Genomic DNA, 27,800 nt, shown 5'->3' with positions numbered 1-27,800 from the left:
TTAATAAATATATTTATATATATATATATAGTGTTTGCTTTTTAACATGGAGGTCAATCTGCCACACAACAGGTGTGTAAACCAGGTTGTTTTAGTTTACTTGATTCACAGCCTCTTTTAATTATGGTCCATGTTATTCCCCCTTTTCCACAATGATCCATCATCAGCAAATAGGGATCGTCCAATATCACCCTGAACACGCCCACTTTTCTCGTTAGCGTTGATGGCGTACAGGTGGCGGACATCTTTGCGTTTGACAGCAGCATGCTTCTTTTTCCTCTTTTTCCTTTTTCCTCTCTTCTCCGTGAGTTTTGTTCTATGCCTACATGGTGAAGTTAAAAAGCACAAAGACTCCGGGGAGGAAGCAGAGTTAAAAATGTGCAATGGAGAGATGAAAATTCACTGTGTATCAACCTTAACACAGACACACACTCACTGTGTATCAACCTTAACACACAGACACACACTCACTGTGTATCAACCTTAACACACAGACGCACACTCACTGTGTATCAACCTTAACACACAGACACACACACTCACTGTGTATCAACCTTAACACACAGACGCACACTCACTGTGTATCAACCTTAACACACAGACGCACACTCACTGTGTATCAACCTTAACACACAGACACACACTCACTGTGTATCAACCTTAACACACAGACACACACTCACTGTGTATCAACCTTAACACACAGACGCACACTCACTGTGTATCAACCTTAACACACAGACACACACTCACTGTGTATCAACCTTAACACACAGACACACACACACACACACACACACTCACTGTTTATCAACCTTAACACACAGACACACACACACACTCACTGTGTATCAACCTTAACACACAGACGCACACTCACTGTGTATCAACCTTAACACACAGACACACACACACTCACTGTTTATCAACCTTAACACACAGACACACACACACACTCACTGTGTATAAACCTTAACACACAGACACACACACACACACACAGCAGCCAGATGAGCTGATGATGTTATGCCTTACTCTGATTGGTTGGCCCTGACTGCCTCCTCCCCTTCTCTCTCCCTCTCTCTGCATCGCTCTCTCTTTCACCATCCTGCCTGCCCCTCTCTCTCTCTCTCTCTCTCTCTGCCGGTCCTTGCTCGTCCCATCACGATGCAACACTAACCACAGCCCTTTTTCTCTCTCTCTCTCTCTCCTCCTCCTCTTCCTCTTTCTGTTTCTCTACCTCTCCTCTCAGTTCTACTCTGCTCATGCTGGAAGACGATGCTGCTGGCCGTGCTGATGATGATGTGACGGCGTGGCCGGCCAATGATCGGGCTCAAAGGGAGTGGAGGGGGCGTGTTTAGAGGCCGAGCTAAGTTCTGATCGATGCTGAGGAGAACGCGGAGGGAAGAAGGGGAAAGGAGAGGGAGGTAGAGGTGGATGGCCTTGTTCAAGGTGAGGAGTGCCGATGCTGGTTTAATAAAAGAGGAGAAGGGGAGAAGGAGGAAGAGGAGGAGGGAGATAGGAAGCTGTCGCCTGTCAGAGAGGGATCAAGCTGCGCTGTCATGGATAAATATCGACCAAAGAGACCAACCAGCCTGGCTCTGTTCCCACAGCGGCCACAAGCTGGCACCCAGGTAGGGAGGCTGGGAGCATCCCTTGGTTTTAAGGATTGTGAATATATGTGTGTGTGTGTGTGTGTGTGTGTGTGTGTGTGTGTATGATCATGGGTTATCTTGTGTATAGTGTGTGTGGTGTGTGTGCGCGTGCGCGTGCTTCATGGGAGGATCCTGTTGGGTGTGTTTGTGTGTGTGTGTGTGTGTGTGTGTGTGTGTGTGTGTGTGTGTGTGTGTGTGTGTGTGTGTGCTGGCAGTGGGATGGTTCTCCAAATGATTTGGCTGTATGTTGCCGTGCTTCAGTAATTTGGGTTTGTGTTTTGGTGGCTCTGCTATCAGCAAGTATCCATCAAATATTTAGAGTATTAATATCCATCGGTCAATCTATATCGTGTAGATTTACAGCGGCTAGGGGTTCAGCGACATATTCCTTGTTGTGTTTAAAATACTGTACATAAGAAGTCTATGAAAGACGGGTCAGTTGTAGCAGTAGGCTATATTCTATTAAGAGAACAGAAGAAGAGGATATTATATGTTAAAAAAGAATATTGCTATGAAAGAAGTCCAGACTCTGGATGATTGTGAAGTAGACTGTAAATAAAGCAGTGTGCATTAATGAGGGCTCTCAGCAGTGGGGACCAGCAGCTACTCAGCAGTAGTCTGCGTGTGTGTATCCCTTTAAATGGAGCTGCATCCGGTTTACTGTGTCAGTACAGATCAACCTAACCTGGGTTTCCTCTTCACAGCAACATCCGAATGCCTCCATATAGAGAGGAGTTGCTTATTTCCATTGAAACATGACATGAAATCACAAGGAACAAATAATAATGCAATAGAAATACGATATAAGTGTTTATATTTGGTCAGACTTAATTTAACATACAATATGGTATAGCCTTGTGTTGGGTTTGGGATCCAGTTTAAAATTCCTTCTCCCTCTAGCTATGTTTAGCTTTCAACATTGTGAGAACAATTGTCAGAGATAAGAGATTATTTGCATCAGACACAAACGGGAGAAACCAGATTTAATGTGGAAACTGTCTGTTGGGACCTAACCCTGGAAGGGTCTTGTATTTCATCTATAACTGTTGGAATTACAAATCAATTTCACGTTATCAAACATTTTATTAACTTTCTAGACTTTGCAAGAAGAACAGGAAACATGGCATGTTTTCATAACATAATGCTAGTAGGACCAGCACTTCAGCCCTATGCTAGCTTGTTTTAGCTTTAAGGCTCCATAAGGGTCGAGCTCCCCACGGACATCAGGGCAGCAGGACGTCTCTACAGCTTCGGCCGGACACTAAAACACATCTTTACCCACTATATCTTTAATTAAAACAGATTAGCACTCCAGTGACACTTGAATGGCACTTACCTATGGTATTACTTATGGTATTACTTATGGTATTACTTATGGTATTGGTATTACTTATGGTATTGGTATTACTTATGGTATTGGTATTACTTATGGTATTGGTATTACTTATGGTATTACTTATGGTATTGGTATTACTTATGGTATTGGTATTACCTATGGTATTGGTATTACTTATGGTATTACTTATGGTATTGGTATTACTTATGGTGTTGGTATTAATTATGGTATTCCTTATGGTATTACTTATGGTATTAGCTATGGTATTACTCATGGTATTCCTTATGGTATTGGTATTACTTATGGTATTGGTATTACTCATGGTATTGCTTATGGTATTAGTGATGGTATTACTTATGGTATTGAGACATGAAGTCACAAGGACTCCGGGGAGGAAGCAGAGTTAATAATGTGTGATGGAGAGATGTAAATTCATCCATAAGGAGAGAGAGGAGAGGAGAGAGGTGCTCAGTGTATCCTAAGCGTCCATAAGGAGAGAGGAGAGGAGAGAGGTGCTCAGTGTATCCTAAGCGTCCATAAGGAGAGAGGACAGGAGAGAGGTGCTCAGTGTATCCTAAGCGTCCCCCTCAGCCTCTCAGCCTATAGCAGCATCTCTAGGTCTGGACCAGGTGAACCTGGTTCAGGTCTAACTATAAGACCATCAAGAGGAAAGTCTTCATTCTCCATGAGGTGACGGTCTGATTTTATGGGTAGCCAGTGCAGAGCTGCTAGTGCAGGAGTGATGTGATCTCTGTTCTTAGTTTAAGTGAGAACACGAGCTGCAGCATTCTGGATCAACTGGAGGGACCTAAGAAACTTATTAGAGCAGCCTGATAATAAGGAGTTGCAGTAATCTAGTCTCGAAGTAACGAACGCTTGAACTAGTTTTTCTGCATTTTGCACTTTGAGATTTTTTAAATGTTACGTAGATGAAAAAATGCAGTACTTGAGACTTGCTTCCCGAGGGAGTTAAAGGACAAGTTCCGAGGTTGTTCTTATTGTTCTCTATGACTGATGAGTAATATGCTGCTCTGGCATTACGGAGGGCCTTCTTATATGTTTTAAGACTATCTCGCCAAACTGGATTCTTCCAGATTAGTTGAACGCCATATGCTTTCAAGCTTTCGTGACGTTTGCTTTAGTTTGAGGTCTGAGGGTTATACCAGGGAGCAAACCTCCTCTTCCTCACTGTCTTCTTCTTCAGAGGGGCTATCGAGTCCAGTGTCATTCTCAGTGAGCCTGTGGCACTATCAACAAGATGATCAATCTGGGACGGACTAAAGTTAGACCAGGAGTCCTCTGTTATATTGAGACGTGGACTAAAGTTAGACCAGGAGTCCTCTGTTATATTGAGACATGAACTAAAGTTAGACCAGGAGTCCTCTGTTATATTGAGACCTGGACTAAAGTTAGACCAGGAGTCCTCTGTTATATTGAGACGTGGACTAAAGTTAGACCAGGAGTCCTCTGTTATATTGAGACCTGGACTAAAGTTAGACCAGGATTCCTCTGTTATATTGAGACCTGGACTAAAGTTAGACCAGGAGTCCTCTGTTATATTGAGACATGGACTAAAGTTAGACCAGGAGTCCTCTGTTATATTGAGACATGGACTAAAGTTAGACCAGGAGTCCTCTGTTATATTGAATCAAATGTAGAAGGAATCTTTTCTGTGAATTCAGTGGAACATGTTTTCATGGCCTTACAGTGATAGTAACGGGTACATTAACATCTTTCAAATGCATTGTTACCGTGTCACGGATATTTCTGGGCATCAGAAAATGCTAAATGGCGATGAGACTGTTGTCACACGAAATACTAACGACTAGTAACTACCTGATAATCAAGCCTATTAATCAATAATAAAACGTGTATAACTGTTTAGGATCTGAATACTAATGAGTATTAATGTTGAAACAATGCTAAATAATATGTAGTTATTATAAAGTGTTACCAATTTTTCTGGAGGAATCTTATGTAGATAACGTTTTATATCTATAATCCTCTCAGCTAAACTACAGCACGCAGAGGAGATTTATGCTTTAATACCTCAGGCTAAACTGTGAGTGTGTGTGTGTGTGTGTGTGTGTGTGTGTGTGTGTGTGTGTGTGTGTGTGTGTGTGTGTGTGTGTTTAACTCTACCCAGGACTGCATCAACAACAACTCTTTTGGCAAGAAGGACAGCTGGAAGGACTCCTGCACCTCCTCCCCAAATATTACAGGTATGCTATTACATACAGGAATAAGCACTAAATGACACTATAAAACATTCAATGTTGAAATAACAATGTCAATATGGATTCTAATTTCATCTCTCTGCTTCAAATACAGTAATACTATTGCAGAATTAGATATTTAAGATAGGTTTATGTGTTATTTTTAATTCTCTGTTCACAAGGTGCCCGCTGTAATGGGCTATAAGAGCATTGCTCTTCTTTTAAACAGCCGTAGGGAGATCCAACGGCATTTTTTGCTGTAATCCTATTTTATCAAATGAATTTAAAGCCAAAGAAAGATACAACTCTTATCGTATAAGGAATATTGGCAAAATGGAAATGGTTGAAGCCACAGATGTGCTATAGAGATGTCCATAATCTGGTGTCTTCCGCTCGTTGGCACCGCCTGGCCTACATGGAACCACCGTAAAGACCTCACACAATGGTTGAAGGCAATTCTAGAGCATTTCTTCTGGAACATGCTGCATTGGGTTTACTGGGTCCCCCCCCCCCCCCCCCCAAAAAAGAGGGGAGGACGGGGTGCAGTATCTGGTAGGCTACATATAGAAAGCTTTCAGATTCCAGTTGGGCCAGATCTATCTCACAGGTCCAACCGATATGGTTTGGAGAGACGTGGAAAACTGTCTGGGAGTAGACGCTGCAATCTTTTTAATGGATTTTAATCTCTTACAACTGTGTGGATTACCTCCTTTTTTATCAGGCACCTTTTTAAGGTATGGAACTTTTTTAAATGGCGACTACAAGAACCTCTGGTTAACGGAGCCATGATGGACAACACCAGGTCTCAGGAGCACAGTGTACAACTCTGGAATTATCACCCTGAAGAAAGTGGTGGATATAGCAGGTCCCGGACTGATGGGCACGCCAACGATGGCCTGTATTCTTGGACTGAACCATTTGGAGGAGCGGGTGTGTCCTCAGCAGGTGGACTGAGAGACTGACAGAGGAGGAGGTTAAGATGCTGGGAGAGGAAATGACATGGTGCGACCGATTCCTTTCCAGAGCTGGGGGTTTTCTTCCAGATCTGGATGGGGTCTCAGGATCTTTTATGAAGAGGAATGTACTGTCAGCTTGGGGACCGGTACACAGCATAAGGATTAACCTTCCATTAATAAGAGGACTGGTGATTTATGTTTTTTAATCATCGTTTTTATTTCTGTGAGTAACCCTTCTGTTTGCAGTGATTGCCAATTCATCAATATAAAAGACGCTGGTACCTTTTGGAATGCTCTGCTGATTATTTTTAGATGGTTTGGTCTCAGATTACCTTCATGTTGGCAGTAGCTATAAAAAAACACTGATGCCTCAAAATGGCAGCGGCTCAACCTAATGGTGGAAGAGGCCAACATGTCGATCGACAGGAGTAGAAAGAGATTGGAGGGCTGCACATCTATCCATCCATCTCCCAATATATCTATCTATCTATCCATCCATCTACCAATATATCTATCATCTATCTATCCATCCATCTACCAATATATCTATCTATCTATCCATCCATCTGTCTATCTATCTACCTACCTACCTACCCACCTACCAACTGACCTACTTACCCACCTATCTATCTATCCACCATCCATCCGTCCACCCAACCATCTACCTACCTATCAACTGACCTCCTTACCTATCTATCTATCCATCCTCCCATCCATCCATCTATTTTACCTACCTATCTATCTATCTATCTATCTATCTACCTACCTACCTATCTATCTATCTATCTATCTATATATCTACCTACCTATCTATCTATCTATCTATCTATCTATCTATCTATCCATCTATTTTACCTATCTATCTATCTATCTATCTATCTATATATCTACCTCCCTACCTATCTATCTATCTATCTATCCTTCTATTTTACCTATCTATCTATCTATCTATCTATCTATCTATCTATCTATCTATCTATCTATCTACCTATCTATCTATCTATCTACCTACCTACCTACCTACCCATCTAGCCATCGATCTAGCTCTCTATCTATCTTTCTATCTATCTTTCTATCTAGCTCTCTATCTATCTTTCTATCTATCTTTCTATCTATCTATCTATCTATCTATCCTCAAGAATGAAGGGAAAATGTCCCAATCTTGTTTATTTTTCTCACTTCCTGTAATTCTCATTCATCCAGGATAAACTGCCTACTGTGTGCTACTTTGATAATCCCTCTGTGTACAACTAATTGCCTCAAACATAATCTGCTACTTTTTTTTCTTTTTGTCTCAAGGGGATCTCACGTCACCAGATGTCCAACCAAAAGCAGAGGACAAAGTTCAGCGCACCACGCGCCGTCCAGCCCCAAAACCGCCCACGTCCAACGCGGCGAACAGCAGAGCCAACGCCGCTGCGTACGCCGTCGACACACGAGCCCGACTGCGGGAGAGGCAGGCGTCGGGCGCCACGCACACACAGTCCTCCAGCACACCGAGGACTCAAAAGAAAGCAGGAAGAGGAGGCCCAGCAATGAGAGAGAGGAGCCTGGGAGACATCCGAGGCAAGGATGGAGTGACGGCGGGAAAGGATGACAGAAGAGGAGGACGACTGTGTGAGCAGTCGAGGGGGAAGGAGAAAGAGAAAGAGAGAAATAATGGACATCAGAAACCAAAGGAAACAAATGGACTGAAAAGCAGAGGGGCTGATGGGAAAGGAAAAGTAGGCCTTAAAGAGGTTAAGAAAAGAGGGGTGTTGAAGCCTAATAACAACGTGTCCAACCAGGACTTTTATCCTTCAGCCATGGTGGTCCCACGCACGCCTGTAGCACCAAGAACTGAGGACAAGACCAAAGACCAAGGTAACAAACCCATCTCTATCACAGGGTGGTGGGTGCTGAGCAGTTATGTTCATTATTAAAGAAGAGTATAGAACAAATAGAAAAGGGCTAGTATGAGTTTGCATTTGGCATTGGCAGATCTAATCTATCTAATCATTTCTGTTAAGACGTTTAAGTTAATATTATGTGAAGTGGTTCATGAAGAATTGTGTCCACATTTGGAAGTTACTAATTATACCTAACCACTATTTTATATCTAACAATGTTGTGTGTTTTAAGGCCAAAACCATGACAGGACCCAGGACAACCGCTCTGTCCTCTCCCAGTCCAGCAGCGAGGGGGGGTCGAACAGAATGTCCCTCAGCTCGGACACAGAGGGCCCCCCAGCAGAGCCTCTGCCTCCTTCTCTATCCTACCGAATCGACCCTGACATCATCAGCGAAGAAGAGGGCGAGGGAGATCCGACTCCCGGCGTGAAGGTCCAGATTGGTGTCACCCTCTGCCTTAAAGAAAAAACTGAGATGGACAGTACCAAGTCAGAGGTGGAAGCAAGGGGAGGAAAAGGTAACGCTGACACTCGGGGAGGTGGTGCGGCTGCTCGGATCGTACCAAAGAGTGAAGCTAAGGCACAGCTGAACTATGACTCTGTTAAACACACTCTGGTGGTCGGCGAGCACGCTCAGTTCGAGCTGCTCAGCCTCAAGGACTGCTTGCACAGTCACAATGAGCACAATGACGACAGTGACACGGAGACGGTCTATCAGTCAGCCAATGAGGAGGAGGACCCGGAGTATGAGGAGGAAAGGAAGAGGAGAGAGGATGCAAGGAAGCAAGGTAAAACATTTATTTGTATTTTTAACATGGCTCTTTCGTCTCAAACAGTACACGCTTAATGCTGCATTCCCGCTAAAAGCGTTGAGTATTTTTTGCGTGAGTAGATAGAATGCAAAGTCAATGCACAGATGAGAATGATTGCGAATGATGAGAATTTTCGCCGGGCGGCGCAAACAATGCGAATAGATGGAAGCGAAAAAATTTGCCTGAGGCCACGCCTCCTCTAAGGCGCGAATGACGCGAATAAACATGCTGGGCAAGTAAACTCGCGCAAGTAGTTTCGCAACGCTTTTGGTGTGAAGGCAGCATAAGCGTTTATCCATTTGGGAGCATGAATGTTCTCAGTCATCATAGTAATCTGCCCGTTAGGTTAAAGACATCTTGTGGATAAACTAAGTTTTACAACTAAAACTAATTCTATGAGTCCTTTAACCCATCCATTTTCCCACAATGCACCATCTTGCATGTTATACAATGTCAGTTGCTCTTCCCTTAAATCTACTGACTATGTTGCATCATTTGACGCTTCGGATGTCAGAACGGGTTGCTGTAAACTATTTATTTCAGCAAAAGCAATAAAATATATTGTTTTAATAATTTATGTCAAATTATTGATTTCTTTCGTAAATATCCGTGTATTGTGCAGCAAGGCGGTCATCATTTTGAAATGAACTCCTTCGGGGTAATTCAAGTCAAACTCGCCCTGTCGGGTTTCTTTTTCAAAATGACCCTCTTGCTGTACATTATTTTTTATAATATTAATGTTTAATTATGGTTTGAGTTTTAGGAAAGTTCCTCTAGGGACCGTGAATATACACAATGGAATTAATGTAAATCTTCTTAAAAGTTGGAATGAGGGACAGACTTAGTGACTGATGTGAAATACTGTCCCTATAAACCAAAAGTGTTTACACTTTGGCTGAAAATTGAGTGTTCATGTAGGACCCCATTGGCCATAAACAAGAGACTAACTGGAATAATTAAAAAACACATTATTCTTACACTCAGTGTCCCTGAGTGTACCTTTTAAAAATATGAGATAGACCTTAATTTCTCATAGTACAACAACAACAATAGCATTGACTAGGAAGGACCCATATGAATATGAAATACAGTCGACATTCCCTCAGCGACAAGAAGTTATTTTTGGAACCAAAGAAAACATACCTCATAATCTCCGCTTCATTTTAGTCTTTTTAGACATGCCTCTTTAGCATCACTCGTGTGGGTTCAAACCAATTCACAGTTTTCAAGGAATATTCTGTGGTATATTATGATGATAATAAAATAAGCTGAACTTTTTTGTGTTTATTTGTCCAATAAGGCTTGATGTTTTACTTTAGAGGGCCCAATACTAAGCCGTGTTGAACACCACACTAGACGACATGGCATGTGTAGCTTCAGGGCAGAAGAAGTCATCAAATCTGCATGATTCCTCGGTTCCTGTTTATCGCTGCTAGTAGTTTAACTTTTCCTCGGTTTTGGCTCCAAGACAGAAGGAAAGAGGAGGAAAAGAGAAGAAAGGAAGAACATGAGACTAAGATGAGGAGGGAAGAGGATGTGAAGAGGAGGAGGAGGGAGGAAGAGGTGAAAAGGAGGAGGGACGTTGTGGCAAGGGTCTGCAAGCAGTCCAAGGTAACTTCAGAGGAAGACGAGTCAAGAAGGCTGGGAGCTTCCAGAGGTAAGAAGTTCCTCAACCTGTTTCCCAACACCAGTATAGTCATGACAGCACTTCAGATTTGTAATATAATACAACTCTTTTAACACTATGTCATCATTCACCCATTCACACCCATTCATACATTATCAGCTGTTGTTTATGTGTGCCTTTGAGCTGTGTGCATTGATGGTTGTGTCAGTTTTTTTTTAACTTGTGATTTTAATCTACCTGTTGAGGTCTGTGCAGCACTTTAAAAAAACGTGGATTGTTTTTAATTGTGCTTTATGAATATATTTTACATCGACTTGTGAAGGCTTTAACGCTAAGTGTTAAAATTGGGTCTCTTGCTTTTGTATTTTCTTTCATTAGAATATGATGACCATTGTGAGAATAAATAAATGCTGTGTCATCCAGGTGCCGGGTCGTTTGGTGTGTTCTCCTGTGTTTTGGACGGAGTGGAGAGACAACAGAGCCACCGAGCCGTCTACAGGTCAAACACGTGAAACAACAAACACTCATTGTGACGGAGTCCACATCAACCCGTGAGACTGACATCTGTCCATGTTGTAGGTTTGTCCCCCGTCATGCAGATGAGCTGTACCTGGAAACGGACGATCCGGTGTTAATGCTGAACCAGTCGGAGGACCTGTGGTGTCAGGGGTACAACATGAGGACCGGGGCGACGGGCATCTTCCCGGCCTTCTACGCCGTCAGAGTGGCGAAAGATAGTAACCAAGGTGCAGGGGGAAAAAACTGGAATGAAAGAAATAGAATAGAATACCGTCAACAACATCTCATGATTAAGTTGTTTTTTTCTCTCTCCTTTGTTCTCGCAGTCCAAAAAGATGGCTGGATAAAAAAGTTCCTGGTGCAATTCCTGGGTTCAGTTCAGGTCCCAATTCACAAGGGCAACGACATGCTTTGTGCTGCGATGCAGAAGGTACACACACACACACACACACACACACACACACACACACACACACACACACACACGCACACACACACACGCACGCACACACACACTGCACAACAGAACTTTCTCGCCACACAGGACTCCGCCGCTCACGCCAACGTCGCTAATGCCAACGCCACTCAGGCCACTTCTACTTCTGCTAAGTAGGTTCAGGACAGTTCATTTGGCCAAAGGAAAAACCAGTGGCCTCTTCACATGTGTATCTTTCCAAATATAGATATGTATCCTATTATTTATGACCTAACTGATGATCCAACATCCACATACTGGATGGAGGTCACCACTTTCTGTGTTGAGACCAGACTGTGCTGCTCATGGTCAAAGCTCCCCGGTATGTTTACTGACTGATTTACTGATGATTTATGTTTGCAGGTGGCGTGTAACAGGCGGTTGGCGGGGCAGCGCCCTTCAGCCTGTGTGCTGGAGGTCAGTATAAAAGGAGTGAAGATCAGTGTGCAAGACCAGTGTCACTCTGCACGGAGGGTACGTGCACTACATCTCTACCCCCCTTCCTTCCTTCCTTCTTAAGTTTCAAACCTTTTTTTAATTCAGTCACCTGCTGCACGTGACTATGACGTCGGCAATAAGTTACTTTGCTGTCGTTAGGTGAGCGCCGTATCGTGGCAATCAGCAGTATAAGCTATATTGATATTAATATTCAATTCAGTTTATTTTATACACCCAATATCACAAATTACGAATTTGCCTCAGAGGGCGGGGCATCAGACCCAGCCAGGTCCAATGGACCCGATGAGACGTGAAGTCACAAAGACTCCGGGGAGGAAGCAGAGTTACTAATGTGTGATGGAGAGATGAAAATTCATCCATGAGTAGAGAGAAAAGAGGAGAGAGGTGCTCAGTGTATCCTAAACGTCCATAAGGAGAGAGGAGAGGAGAGAGGTGCTCAGTGTATCCTAAGCGTCCATAAGGAGAGAGGAGAGGAGAGAGGTGCTCAGTGTATCCTAAGCGTCCATAAGGAGAGAGGAGAGAGAGGTGCTCAGTGTATCCTAAGCGTCCATAAGGAGAGAGGAGAGGAGAGAGGAGCTCAGTGTATCCTAAATGTCCATAAGGAGAGAGGAGAGGAGAGAGGTGCTCAGTGTATCCTAAACGTCCATAAGGAGAGAGAGCAGAGGAGAGAGGAGCTCAATGTATCCTAAGCGTCCATAAGGAGAGAGGAGAGGAGAGAGGTGCTCAGTGTATCCTAAATGTCCATAAGGAGAGAGGAGAGGAGAGAGGTGCTCAGTGTATCCTAAATGTCCATAAGGAGAGAGGAGAGGAGAGAGGTGCTCAGTGTATCCTAAACGTCCATAAGGAGAGAGAGAAGAGGAGATATGTGCTCAGTGTATCCTAAGCGTCCATAAGGAGAGAGAGGAGAGGAGAGAGGAGCTCAATGTATCCTAAGCGTCCATAAGGAGAGAGAGGAGAGGAGAGAGGTGCTCAGTGTATCCTAAGCGTCCATAAGGAGAGAGGAGAGAGGAGCTCAGTGTATCCTAAGCGTCCCCCTCAGCCTCTCAGCCTATAGCAGCATCTCTAGGTCTGGACCAGGTGAACCTGGTTCAGGTCTCACTATCAGACCATCAAGAGGAAAGTCTTCAGTCTCCATGAGGTGACGGAGCCTCCAGGACTGAAGGTGGAGCTGGTTCCATAAAAGAGGCGGAGCTTGATACCTGAAGGCTCTGGCTCCCATCCTACTTTTTAAGACTCTAGGAACCACAAGTAGCCCTATACTATATTGATGTCTACTCTGAGAAGTTGGATAACAGACTTAAAACAACAAGTGCATCTCGCTCTGTGTGGTTGCCTTCAGGGGGACCAGTGTTTCCACTTCTTCCAGTTGAAGAACATCTCGTTCTGTGGCTGTCATCCAAAACACAGCAAGTGAGTCGGACACATTTCTACACCTGCATGAGCAGCTTCGCCTCAACTGATATTTGCACCTCTGTACATTTACTAGTCATGCTGCTAATTCCAACGCAGGTATTTTGGTATCGTCACCAAACACCCTGACCAACAGCGCTTTGCCTGTCACGTGATGATGTCAGAGACCACATTACATCCCCTGGCCGAGTCTGTAGGGTAAGACCCATTGTCTTTTCTATTGTGTTGTATACATAGTCTCTGCTATTAGATATGAATACCCGCTCAGGGCCAGTGGTAGAAAGAACTCGACCTTCATTTGAGTATCACTGGGTTTTTTCAAATTTCTACTTCTACCAAAAGTAATATTCTTTGAAAGCAAGAGTTTGTATTTCTAATCCATCTTGACCAGCTGCAGCATTGAAGGGCTGCTGACAGCTCAATGCAACAATAACAACGAGCAGATAATATAATGGTTTAAAAAAACTTTTATTCTTGATTTTTTTTTAATTTGTTCAATTAGCATTTTATATAGCTATTGCTCTTTATATTTAAAGACATTTTTATGAGTCATGCTAACAGTTGACAATGACACCATGCTGCTGGAGACGGTTTGAAACGACTTGTCTTTTAAGACATAATTGTGTTAAAAACAGATGTTCGGTTGAAGTGAATTATGAAGTTGCCTCAGAGAGCTTTACAATCTGTACACATGCGACATGCCTGTCCCAGGACCTCACAACGGATCAGGAAAAACGCCCAAGAAATAGAAAAGATTAATGTCAATTCATCCATAAGGAAAGAGAGAGAAGAGAAGAGAGGTGCTCAGTGTATCCTAAACATCCATAAAGAGAGAGGAGAGGAGAGAGGTGCTCAGTGTATCCTAAGCGTCCATAAGGAGAGAGGAGAGAGGTGCTCAGTGTATCCTAAGCGTCCATAAGGAGAGAGGAGAGGAGAGGGGTGTATCCTAAGCGTCCATAAGGAGAGGAGAGGAGAGAGGTGCTCAGTGTATCCTAAGCGTCCATAAGGAGAGAGGAGAGAGGTGCTCAGTGTATCCTAAGCGTCCATAAGGAGAGAGGAGAGGAGAGAGGAGCTCAGTGTATCCTAAGCGTCCATAAGGAGAGAGGAGAGGAGAGGAGCTCAGTGTATCCTAAGCGTCCAAAAGGAGAGAGGAGAGGAGAGGTGCTCAGTGTATCCTAAGCGTCCATAAGGAGAGAGGAGAGGAGAGAGGAGCTCAGTGTATCCTAAGTGTCCATAAGGAGAGAGGAGAGGAGAGAGGAGCTCAGTGTATCCTCACGTCCCCCTCAGCCTCTCAGCCTCTAGCAGCATCTTTAGGTCTCTCCAGGTGAACCTGGTTCAGGTCGAACTATCAGACCATCAAGAGGAAAGTCTTCATATCTAACTTCATATTTGAGTGTTGGATGTTATGATGTCATCTCTTCTGGCATGTTGTTTTATTCTCTTCTCTGGTGTCCCACAGGAGGGCATTCCAGCAGTATTACAAGGAGAACATTGGCTACTCCTGTCCCACTGAAGACATCTTCATTGAGTAACACCCCCCCCCCCCCCATCCACAATATGTAATGAATAACCAATAATGAATAACCATTATGTGCATGTAAGCTTGGTCTTACACAGCAAACTGGACCACTCCTTTGTCTTTGCAGTACTTGCATGGTGGGTTTTGGTTTCTTACCTGATACTGCAGGTTTCTTTTTACTTTAACCATATCACAATTTAAATACCTCACATGAGATCACATGAGATGTTCCATATATTGAGAACAAATGTGACATACAACCCGACCTAATTTCAAATACAAATATGTGATTCATATATTGTACATGTAGATATTGGATGTAAAAGACAATGGAGTTAATTCAATGACAGAATATTTATGACATCAATGGGTGACCTCTCAACCATTGGTGAAATGTATAATAATTTAACAGTGACAGCTTTGGTAATTGATTAATCATGTCAGTCATATATGAAAAAAAAGTAAGTTAGCATGTATGAAAAAAAAGTTAGTTAGCAGCAATGCTAGCAGCTCAGTGAGGTAGCAGTGCTTTACGCTACTGTAAATGCTCATTTCAGTCATTACAATGGATGTGAATGTCTGTAAAATACTTCATATATATACATATATATATATATATATTAAGATATTTTAGTCTGGAAAAAAACGTTTGGACTTACTGACATCTGGAAGAACTCACCTGTGGCTAATTATTTGCTGCTTTTCTCTGACATGTAATGGATATTGAATGTGTGTGTGTGTGTGTGTATTTATGGACTGTTGGTCAGACAAGATAAAACATTATAAAACATCATTATGAGCTCTGGGAACTTCTAATGAACCAAATTGTGTTGACATTTCACTGATTAATCAAACAAATAACACACTAATCAATTTAAAAAAAAGGTTCTTTACAACAATATCTAAATATTTGATCTGTCGTCACATTTGATGTCTTGTGAAAAGGGTCCTCTATGTGTAAGCTTGAGTTGTAGTTTGTGTACATATGACAAACATCGTCAACAAACATCATTCATAACCCAGTTTGTGCTCATTTTGACGATCACGTGGTTAAATATTAAGCACTCGGAAATTGGGAATTTCGATGAAAAGGTACATTTAGTTAGTCGTCACTTTCTGCAACTAAGTTATGTATTCATATAGGTGGAAGGGAAAGTATCTAAATGTAGAAAGTTGTTTAAGATGTGTATGTAATATACATATATATCTGTTTTAGCTATCTAAAGTTAACATTCATCCTCTTGACCAAAATTAATTTCTAACAATGAGTATGCATGGATCAGCCATGTGAGTGAGCATTGTGTTCACTTGAATTTAAAAAATCAGTTTCAGATATTTTGATGTGAATTGCAGCTTTAATCCAGTCTCAAATGATGTTGAGTCCGTTCCAGAGAAGCCTTTCGATGGACAGATGTTGCTGCACACACCGGCCTGGACTCAAACCCGGGTTCAGTTGCTGGAAGGCAGCTAAATTGACCACTAAGAAGACTGCATGTTTATGAAAAGAGGGGAGCAGATTATCTTCCTACAATAATTTGAACCAACGTACAGAAAACAAATGTTCATGCTTGTTTCTCAGCACCAATGAGGACCGACTAATGCTGCGTTCACAACAAAAGCGTTGCAAATATTCTCAACGCTTTACTCGCCTGAGTTTACTGGCTTGGCTATTTGTGGCTTTTCGCGTCATTCGCGCCTTAGAGGGGGCGTGGCTTATCTCCGTGGAAACAGTTATCATTTCCTCTGTCCACCACGGAAGAACTAACCACTAGTTCTGCTATATACTTTTTGAAGACATCCCACAAACATCTGAACATCTGACGCCCTCGTGTTTGGGTTCATGACATTAATATATATATATATTTATATATTTATACAGGACATCACCCGTAGGCTCACACAGCTCGGTGACTTTCGCCTCTACGTCTGAATGACCTCCGCTTCCAGCTCCATTAGAGCAGCAGTTGGATTCACCAACGGCGGAGCGTCTCAACGCTGATCAAGTTCTTTCGTAACTCGGCGTCGGGCGAATTCGTCGCCAAAGTTTAAATATTTCAACTTGAGGCGAAAGAGGCGAATTTTTCCGCGTCAAACGCATCCATTCGCGTCCGTACGTTGACTTTGCGTCCGGATCTACTCGCGCGAAAAATTCCCAACGCTTTTGGTGTGAACACAGCGTAAAGTTAAAAAATATATATTTAAGAATGATTCTGTATCTTATCACTCTTTGACTTGACAATCTATTCCAGAAGACATTTGGAGATGCTTTTAAGGTACGCTGCAGGGTTTCTCTGGTTAAGCGACGAAATGTCCTTTTACTCTTTGTATAATAACAAAGGCCCAAATGACGGCGTGCAATGTTTGTATGTGTGCTAAAGAACTGACTGGTGAGGAAGTGGATCCCTGTGCAGGCATGTCCATATTGTCCATATTGTCCATATTGCTTTCATATCAGACTTATTGCACCTGCTCAAATCTATAGGATCAAATTGTGCTCGACTCGGCATGAAAACAGTTATTTCTCATCTGACATTGAATTTTCGCTTATATATGGAGAGGGAAATACTGAACCTGGCTTTTTAAAGATTTGTTTTCACAATTCCATAGTCCGACTTGGTTTTCTCAGCAAGGGGAGTTCATTTGAATGCAGTTCCACCTTGTTGAGTAGCTCCGGGCTTAAAGCTGCACCAATCAACATGTTGGATCAAATGACGTTGTGCAATGTAGAAAGAGACCCTCACAGGTTTGTTTACCCACAATGCAGTAACGCTCAGATCTATGGAGACGTTTTGCTTTCAGCATGCAAACTATGCTCTACCAAATATGGTGTCGCATGTTACTGGAGGCCTGACGAGACCCACCGCGAGTAACACACCATTTTTTAGTGTTAAAAAAAGATTGTGTTTATTATGTAGTTCATTTCCTATTGTAAAAAAACAGTATACCTTTTTTTTAAATAAGAGCAACAGCTAAAAGGCCCTGATGAAGCCACAGCAGTACACTGAACAGTTGCTGGTGAACACAGTGGATCATGTAGCAGCTCTAATGAGCTGATGAAGACCAAAATACTGATATACATTTGCTCATTGTCTGGCAGATATATAACGAGACAAAGATGTGCAAACATGCTAGACAATACAGCTTTTTAAGATATGGCGAAGTTGTGTTTTCAGCCTGAAAATCAATTAAAGCAGCTCTCCATAAATTGTGAACATTTTGACTGGAATTTCCAGCGAATCAGAAAACATCTTCACGAGCAGTTGAACAATTTGGTCAGCAGATTTGAGTCGGTTAAAGTCAATGAAAATGAAGTCTGAAATGTTTTTGTCTTCGAAAAAATAGTGCCTTTTTTTTTCTTCTGGTGTCGTGATGACTGTTGAAATGTTGATTTGTGATGTCTCTTATCATAGGATTGAGATGTATACAGTCTAATCCAGATGAGTGTTTCTTATCATAGGATTGAGATGTATACAGTCTAATCCAGATGAGTATAGTCTTGTAGCTGGATGATATGCCTCCCAAGATGGCTGCCATGGAATAGCGGACATCTTTGTGGAGAAGTTTTTCTCCAATGATCTTGCTACTTTTGTAGCATAGGGAGGTTAGAAAATCTGTACAATGCATGCAGCTTCTTTCTGAAAATAAAATAAATGAAATAAAATAAAATAAAATAAATAAATAAATAAAATAAGATAAATAAAATTTATTTTATTTATTGTATTAATAATTAAATCAAACCTTTACACAGGACACACATTTTTATAGAAATACCATTATACCAGATTGTCTATTTAAATGAATCGTGTGTGTGTTTTGAAGGTACTAATCCAGTGTATTACACTGTAGATGGCGGTCAGCACATCCCCAGTTTGGAGAAACAGACAGGAGCACTAACACGAGAACAAAGCAATAGCACCCTAAGAAAGGCCCACCTCAGAGAAAATATATATACATTAAAGTATACATATTATTTAGAGTATTTTCACTGCTTTATCTTGCCGTCTTCTAGGAACGAAGCTGTTTAGCTGTATGGATTAGTACCTAAACCCACCTAAAAATGGCCAAACCATCATTCATTTCAGTTTGGTATACAATATTTCAATCATGCAATAGAAATGTGCCAACGGACTATAAAATGTCACAATTCAAACATTCAGTTGTCGGATTTTCCTACCGGAGCAAACTAAGTGAATGAAAAATAAATGGCACACCTGGACGAAAGACAAACTACTCCAAAGTATTCATGTAGTGTACCATCCACCACATGTTCATTTCCATGCAGCCATCCAAGGTGCACCACAGGAAGTTGTTCTGACCCATCAGAAAGTTTCCTTTTCCTTGTATTCCACTATTGTAACATCTGCTGTACATGACTCATCAATACGGAAATATCCTGTATGTATGTATGTTTTATAAGAGTTATCATTCTATGCTGTTGGTTTGGCCGAACCCTGGGTGTGACACCGCATGATATCGATGTTGTAAAAGGAAGAGGCACCGAAGACGCACAGACAGGTGATAATGGTGGTTGTTATTATTCTTGTCAATAAATCACATTTACAACTGCACCTAGAATACTTTGCCAGGTATTTGTTGGAGGGTTAAACTTCAGCTACTGCCAATGTAGAGATTCAAAGATTTAATTTGGGAATTACTGGGAACTATTAATCAGTGGTTTGAAGTTAATATATTATATAACAATATCATATTTTGAATATTAATATGGAGGGCCCGAGTTCCTTACTGCTGGATTTATGTTTGAAAGGCATGGCTGCTCGCTCGGTTTGTAAATAAATAAAAAAACATGATGGAGATGGTTGTGCTGTTTCTAAGCTTTATATAGCAAATGGTATTTCAGTGTATAACAATGACTCCTTCTTTTGCGTAGTTCAGGAGTGGCAGACGATTTGGAAAAGGCCTGCTCAGCCTTCATTCATTGTTCTAGTACTCACTCTCTCTATGTATTTCAAATAGTCGAGACTTCAATTAGAGAACACAATACATGTTTAACGTAGTTCACACTTAAGTGAAATGTGAAGTGTCTTTTGCCATTAGACCCAAATGTGACTTGGTATATTTAGGGGGTTTGGAGAAGCCATGGTTAGAACAGGAATCGTTCCATCTGGAGTGGTCCTGGTTGTGAAGAGAGTTGGCCAAGGAGTCAGGGGCCAGGGCCAAGGAGTCAGGGGCCAGGGCCAAGGAGTCAGGGGGCAGGACCAAGGAGTCAGGGGCCAGGGCCAAGGAGTTAGGGGCCAGGGCCAATGAGTCAGGGGCCAGGGCCAAGGAGTCAGGGGCCAGGGCCAAGGAGTCAGGGGGCAGGACCAAGGAGTCAGGGGGCAGGGCCAAGGAGTCAGGGGGCAGGATGGAGTGTGTGTGTGTGTGTGTGTGTGTCAGTGGAGCTACATACCTCTCTGGTAGATGTGGCTCCACTGATGTAAAGACTCTCTGGTTCTCGTGTCGTGCTCTCGGCCCTCAGGAGCAGGCCGTGGCCATGGCAACCCTGTTCCTGGCCATCCTGGGGCCCTCCGGCTGGATACTGGCTCACCTGGAGGACTACAAGAAGAGGGACTAGAGGAGGAGGAGAGGATCACTACGGTCCAGAGGAAGATGCATCGTACCCCACTAGAGAGCTTGCAGTACCATATTACCCCACTAGAGAGCTTGCAGTACCATATTACCCCACTAGAGAGCTTGCAGTACCATATTACCCCACAAGAGAGCTTGTAGTACCATATTACCCCACTAGAGAGCGTGTAGTACCATATTACCCCACTAGAGACCTTGTAGTACCATATTACCCCACTAGAGAGCTTGTTGTACCATATTACCCCACTAGAGAGCTTGTAGTACCATATTACCCCACTAGAGAGCTTGCAGTACCATATTACCCCACTAGAGAGCTTGTAGTTCCATATTACCCCACTAGAGACCTTGTAGTACCATATTACCCCACTAGAGAGCTTGTAGTTCCATATTACCCCACTAGAGACCTTGTAGTACCATATTACCCCACTAGAGAGCTTGCAGTACCATATTACCCCACTAGAGAGCTTGTAGTTCCATATTACCCCACTAGAGACCTTGTAGTACCATATTACCCCACTAGAGACCTTGTAGTACCATATTACCCCACTAGAGAGCTTGTAGTACCATATTACCCCACTAGAGAGCTTGCAGTACCATATTACCCCACTAGAGAGCTTGCAGTACCATATTACCCCACTAGAGAGCTTGTAGTACCATATTACCCCACTAGAGACCTTGTAGTTCCATATTACCCCACTAGAGAGCTTGCAGTACCATATTACCCCACTAGAGAGCTTGCAGTACCATATTACCCCACTAGAGACCTTGCAGCCCCTAGAGATGCTGCTATAGGCTGCTGGGGGACGTCTAGGATACACTGAGCTCCTATCTCCTCTCCTCTCTCCTTGTGGATGTATCTTCATCCCTCCATCACACATTATTCACTCTGCTTCCTCTCCTGAGTCCTTTTGACTTCACGTCTCATAGGGTCCATGGCCCTGCTGATGCCCCGCCCACTCCTCCTCTATACCTCCATCTGATTGGTCATGGAGGTCTTGATACACTCTGCCATATTCATTGAATGTGTTGTTACTCTGTAATGATTCCATCTAGTCACATGACATCTATTGTTCATCTGGTCACATGACATCTATTGTTCATCTGGTCACATGACATCTATTGTTCATCTGGTCACATGACATCTATTGATCCTCAATTTCTCTCCTGAAGGGTTTTTTCTATTGTTCTGGTTGTTGTTCCTGATCCGATGTGTTGATCATTTGTTCAGTATTTCCCCTTAACCCTTGTGTTGCCTTAGGGTCATTTTGACCTGAATCAATATTACACCCTCCCCCCGCCTTTGGGTCATTTTGACCCGATTCAATGTTTCACCCTCCTGTTACCTTTATATTTACTAACATATTTTACCCTTTGGGTTCAATTTGACGCCAGCAATTAAAACCTCCAGAAAATTATTAGAATTAATATTGTTTTCCAAGTTTAAGTGTGAGGCACTTTATGTTTGTTTGTTGACAACCGAAAGAACACCGACATTAAACATTGAATGGGGTCAAATTAATCCTAAGGCGGGGGGAGGGTGTAATATTGATTCGGGTCAAAATGACCCTAAGCCTAAGGCAACACAAGGGTTAAAAACTATTTTTAAAACGTCTCTATTAATATCCTGTATATATATCTGGTTGCATCGGGCCTCAACACACTTCCTGCTTCTCGAGTCCTTCGTCAACATTGAGACTCAAGTTCTGATTTATTTCTCCTTGAGGGCAAAATATACAAACGTTTTATTACCTTCGCATTGAAAATGCCGGAAGGTTATGTTTTGATCGCCGTGTATTTATTTATTTATATGCGTGTTATTCGCAAAACTCAAAAAGTATTGAACCGAATCGCATGAAATTTGGTGGGATGATTGTTTATTATCCGGGGACCAGTTGATTAGATTTTGGGATCGATCGGGTCAAAGGTCAAGGTCAAAGGTCATGAACAGGTCAAAATCTTTCGCAGAACTCAGAAAGTATTGAACCGAATCGCATGAAATTTGGTGGGATGATTGTTTATTATCCAGGGACCAGTTGATTAGATTTTGGGATCGATCGGGTCAAAGGTCACGGTCAAAGGTCATGAACAGGTCAAATCTTCTTGAATTACATGGAATTTGGTAGGATGATTGGTTATTATCCGGGGACCATTTGATTAGATTTTGGGATCAATCGGGTCAAAGATCAAGGTCAAGGAAAGGGCAACATCTTTTTTTTATCATAGCACGATACATTTTTGTCCAATTGGCATGCAACTAATGCCAAAATGTTCATAATTCAATGCCCAATTTTGTGATATGCGAAGGTATGCGCTCTACCGAGTGCCCGTTCTAGTTATTTACTGCAAACAGCTTTTCACCGGCAGCAGCTGCTCCTCACCACTAGAGGGCGCTGGCGCTCAGAAAGACGAAGCCAGCGTGATGGTTGAATCATCTTTATTCCATGAACAGATCAACCGTTGGCACTTTGCAATCTGGACCAGGACCAGGAATGTGGACCCGAGTTCTGTTCCAGCAGACATCATGTGACGGAGAAGAAACGCCACGTAGCCACACGTCCACAAACTAACCGAGACAAACATATGGAATATAAGAACATAAGAATAAAAGAAAATAATCAATTATGCCAATAAATCAGGGCAATGAAAAGAAATGAGATAATCCACATCAAGACTGTCAAAGTTATGATCTCTCAATAAACTTGACATCATCTATTTGGTCCACCGAGTTAAAACCAACGCCGTCTAATAATAATACTAATGGAGACGCGACAGACCAATCAAAGTCTTTCATGAAATGAATGATGTCATCAGGAGGCCCGAGCACCGGGACAACAACAAACACTGGTGGTCACAGCGGTTTCCTCATCAACAACGGGGTCTTTTGTTCAGGGAAGTGCAAGAGGAATAAAACCAGGAGAACACAATTGATCGCGAAGCTCCACAAGGAGGAGGAGCAGAAGGAAAAGAAGGAGCAGAAGGAGGAGGAGCAGAAGAAGGAGGAGGAGGAGCAGAAGGAGGAGAAGTAGCAGAAGAATAAGTAGCAGAAGAAGGAGGAGGAGCAGAAGAAGAAGGAGAAGGAGGAGCAGAAGAAGAAGGAGGAGGAGCAGAAGGAAAAGAAGGAGCAGAAGGAGGAGGAGCAGAAGAAGGAGCAGAAGAAGGAGGAGGAGCAGAAGAAGAAGGAGGTGGAGCAGAAGGAAAAGAAGGAGCAGAAGGAGGAGGAGCAGAAGAAGAAGGAGGAGCAGAAGAAGGAGGAGGAGGAGCAGAAGAAGGAGAAGCAGAAGGAGGAGGAGGAGGAGCAGAAGAAGAAGGAGGAGCAGAAGAAGGAGGAGGAGCAGAAGAAGGAGGAGGAGGAGCAGAAGAAGGAGAAGGAGGAGCAGAAGAAGAAGGAGGAGCAGAAGAAGAAGGAGGAGGAGCAGAAGAAGAAGGAGGAGGAGCAGAAGAAGAAGGAAGAAAAAGTCCTAGACCATAAAAACAGATTTATTAAAAAACCTTGTGGAGAATAAAATTAAGCTTCTCACTGACCGGACTCAACAACAACAACAACACACAAGCAGTGAATCAATAACAACACACAAGCAGTTTAAATTAGTTGAACACATTAAAGATGAGGAAGAAAAAAAAGTAGAAAGAGTTAAAGACTGAAGAGAGAAAACAGTAACACACACACACACACACACACACACACACACACACACACACACACACACACACACACACACACACACACACACACACACACACACACACACACACACACACACACACACACACACACACACACACACACACACACACACACCAGTGTCGTCCTGCTGCTACCCTGTAACCCCCGGCAACAGAGGCAACTGCATCCCGAGGGGGGGGGGGGGGTCCCGAGTGGTCTCCCCAGGGTGGGGGGGTCTAGTCCTGCTACTCGAGTCCCATCTGGTGCCAGGCCCACCCTCCTGCTAGAGGGTGGCGAGCACCCGGAGGAAGGAGATGATGAGGATGCAGAAGGACTGGCCCACGCCGAACACCAGCGCCTCCAGAGAGATCATCCTCTTGCCGGCAGCCTTGAACACGCCGGCCACGGCTGCACCTGGAACACACAACGGGTTCATCTGCACCTGGAACACACAACGGGTTCATCTGCACCTGGAACACACAACGGGTTCATTGACCTTGAACCACATGTTCCAGGAACCAGCCACGCCGTGACACCTGTGGCAGTCTAACCGAGTCGTGGATGTAGAGGTACCCAGGGACTCGGACAGTGCGTCATATTGGAGAGGTACCTGTGCCTGGTGATGTCACGGCGACCGACAGCTCGGAGCTAAGCACTCCGAGAAACAGACGTCGTCATGGTGACGTCACCCACGGGTTGACTCCGTCCAGCCCTGAGGTTTCATCGAGCTGAGTCGTGTGTTTAAGCTGTGAAGTGAGGATGAGGTGTACGAAGTGTTCAAATGTAATCAAATGGAGTTTAACGTTAGCGTGAGGTTGTTTGTTGTTGTTGACGGAGGTATCCAGCTGGGTCTCCTTCCCTCCTGCTGGTGTTGACCTCCACATGTCTGCTCTGGTGACCCACGGCGAGCCCCTTCAGATCAACCCCCTGCAGCACATGACGGGGTGTGGGCTTACTGGTGAGGACGCCGCCCATCACGGGCCCCACGACGCCCATGAGCAGGATGGCGATGGGCATGAAGCGCGCCGTCTTGTGCTGCCGCAGCGTGGAGATGCACAGCAGCGCGGCGGGGAGGTGGAAGATCAGCGAGGAGGCCGCCGCCCACAGGAACACGCCGTACCACATCTCTGAAACACACAGCGCCACGAGCCAATCAGAGGACAGGTCCTGGCTTTTCAATCAGATCATAATAATGATAATATCACTGAGGCGAGAGACTCCCCGTGAGGACAGGGCGCCCAACATTTGTCCTTTTAAAGTCTGAATGAAGTTAGATGTGCTTCATCACATTGAAAGGACATTTGAAAATGCTCACAACAACAACAACAACAACACAGCAGTTAGTGCAGTCAGTATTGATCATTACACTCTGAGGTATCTGTTCTAACTTTCTGAACGTGTTACACGTGAGGACTGAAGGGCCGTGGGCAGGGCTGAGCTCTACCTGACAGAGGGGATGACAGGTATTCATCCTTAAGACCCAGAATCCCACCGGTGTGCGGGATTAACTGGTGTGTGAATTAACTGGTTTTGGTACGCGTGCATGAGGCAGATGTGCCGTAGGAGTGGCCTTGAGTTGCCTCTCAGGACCCGTCTGACTCACTAGGAAATGCACATTTCCGTCGCTTAGCCTCTCTGTCACGTTCTTTTGATGTAACGCTCATGTTTTAAAGACTAAACACGGAGGACTTTGCTGTAAAATGCCATACCTGTTCAGGAGGCTGTAGTTGAGACGCCGAGGACACGGAGCGAGGACAAAGTAGGTGACTCTGCTGATGCCTGTTCAATATACTACTAACTTCAATAAATACTTGACAAAATGCTCTTGTTGTCAGTCTGATATTCATGTCATACGTCCAGTCGATGTGAGACCAGTTTACTCTTCATACAGTGTGTAATGAAGCATGTAGCCCGTTGTTTACACCCAGCTCGCCCACCGCTGTCAGCTGGGAAACTGTGATCAACTCCGATTAAATTGTGATACAACACCAACACTGAGTGCTGTCTCACATCTCTTATGTTTTATATTCGAGACTACGGATCCACATATATCCTCGTAACTATACTCTACCCTGTGCAGCACTCACTGGTCCAGTGAACAAGTGATATGTTAGTCATGAAGGTGGAAAACGTTTCGTTAATGCCGTCGAAATCCTAAATGAAGGCTGGAGCTGCTCCCCCGTCATGTGTCTAAAGACACGCTCACTCCTGTGTGTAGTTATGTGTGTCCTTATCGTAACAAAACAATAGGTAACAGTCATGTTTAATCTGGACAGGGTAGAGTATAGTTACGAGGATATATGTTGATCCGTAGTCTCGAATATAAAACATAAGAGATGTGAAGACAGCACAAAGTCTTGTTGTGGTATCACAATTTAATCTGAGTCGATCAGTTTCCCAGCTGACAGCGGTGGGCGAGCTGGGTGTAAACAACGGGCTACATGCTTCATCATGACACACTGTATGAAGAGTAAACTGGTCTCATATCGACTTGACGTCAGATAACGACGTATAACATAAATATCAGACTGACAACAAGAGCATTTTGTCAAGTATTTATTGAAGTTAGTCGTATATTGAACAGGCACCAGCAGAGTCACCTACTTTGTCCTCGCTCCGTGTCCTCGGCGTCTCAACTACAGCCTCCCGAACAGGTATCACATTTTACAGCAAAGTCATCCGTGTTTAGTCTTTAAAACATTCGCGTTACATAACAAGAACGTGACAGAGAGGCTAAGCGATGGAAATGTACATTTCCTAGTTAGTCGAGACGGGTCCTGAGAGGCAACTCGAGGCCACTCCTACGGAACATCTGCCTCATGCACGCGTACCAAAACCAGTTAATTCAAAAACCAGTTAATACCGCACACCGGATCTGATAATACCGATCACACGGTGTCATGACTAAAGCCTCCACTAGGACACCGCGGTGTGTTCATTGCTCCTCGGAACACACACACCTGGACAGGTGCTCTTCCTTCCCATATGACGTGTTACTTTAAGTTCCCTTGACTAGACGGGTCGTTAAGACCTCCCAGTGAGGAATAAGAGCGGGAAGTTGGAGCTAACGTTAGCTGCACAATGCTAACGCACAAACAAATATGGCCCTCACATCGGGCCGTGAGCGCATTCAACGTGTCTGTGTTGGTTAAAAGGACAACACGGAGGCCTTGGCCCGCGGTACCGCGTCACACCGCCGGTGTACCGGACACCAGACACCGGAGGCCTCGGCCCGCGGTACCGCCGGTGTACCGTCAGCTCACCTGAGAAGTCGTCGAGGGACGTGTCGTTTCCCCGGTTCGTGCCGTTCTTCCTCGGCACCAGATTAAAACCCAGTATTTGCTGGACGAAGCCGGTCTCGCTGGACCGGTCCTGCATGTCTCCACCCGGTACGCGACGCACGGCCACTGGACTCGGAGAGGGACTCGCCGGGACCGACGCACGAAGACGAGCTAGCATCAGGCTAGCCGAGGCTAGCTGTCAACACAACTTGTTCTGACGTCACGCGACTTCCGGTGATCGGTCCCGACTGACAGTCGATATTATAATAATGATCTGTATGAACCATCGTATTATTATACGTATATATTAAATAATATGGACTAACCCATAATCATGTAATGTTGTGGAGGTAATGTGAGCGTTGGGGAGCTGCTGGATGACATGACTTCAGTTATT

At 43.8% G+C, this 27,800-nt stretch overlaps 2 protein-coding genes across 3 annotated transcripts; one reads left to right on the top strand and one right to left on the bottom strand.

The window, feature by feature from the left end:
* The first annotated feature begins 1,551 nt into the window (after positions 1-1,551).
* Positions 1,552-19,686, top strand: LOC130195959 (C-Jun-amino-terminal kinase-interacting protein 1-like). The gene is made up of 12 exons (XM_056417810.1): positions 1,552-1,634; positions 5,138-5,213; positions 7,463-8,026; positions 8,285-8,839; positions 10,332-10,520; positions 10,914-10,989; positions 11,070-11,236; positions 11,336-11,439; positions 11,848-11,958; positions 13,283-13,353; positions 13,453-13,551; positions 14,813-19,686. The coding sequence occupies exons 1-12, from the start codon at positions 1,563-1,565 to the stop codon at positions 14,883-14,885; spliced, it is 2,157 nt and encodes a 718-aa protein (XP_056273785.1). The 5' UTR covers positions 1,552-1,562; the 3' UTR covers positions 14,886-19,686.
* Positions 19,687-22,875: 3,189 nt separating this feature from the next.
* On the bottom strand, positions 22,876-27,728 carry tmem170a (transmembrane protein 170A). 2 transcript variants are annotated; one of them, XM_056416589.1, is made up of 3 exons: positions 27,386-27,705; positions 25,079-25,249; positions 22,876-24,536 (listed from the first exon to the last, which is right to left on the bottom strand). In XM_056416589.1, the coding sequence occupies exons 1-3, from the start codon at positions 27,579-27,581 to the stop codon at positions 24,406-24,408; spliced, it is 498 nt and encodes a 165-aa protein (XP_056272564.1). In that variant the 5' UTR covers positions 27,582-27,705; the 3' UTR covers positions 22,876-24,405. The 2 variants fall into 2 exon arrangements, with proteins under 2 accessions (XP_056272564.1, XP_056272563.1); XM_056416588.1 differs by having other exon boundaries at positions 24,446-25,249; positions 27,386-27,728.
* Between the last annotated feature and the right edge of the window lie 72 nt (positions 27,729-27,800).

Source organism: Pseudoliparis swirei, chromosome 6, assembly GCF_029220125.1.
Source record: "Pseudoliparis swirei isolate HS2019 ecotype Mariana Trench chromosome 6, NWPU_hadal_v1, whole genome shotgun sequence".
NCBI classification, from domain to species: Eukaryota; Metazoa; Chordata; class Actinopteri; order Perciformes; family Liparidae; genus Pseudoliparis; species Pseudoliparis swirei.
This window is presented reverse-complemented; position numbering and strand designations above follow the sequence as displayed.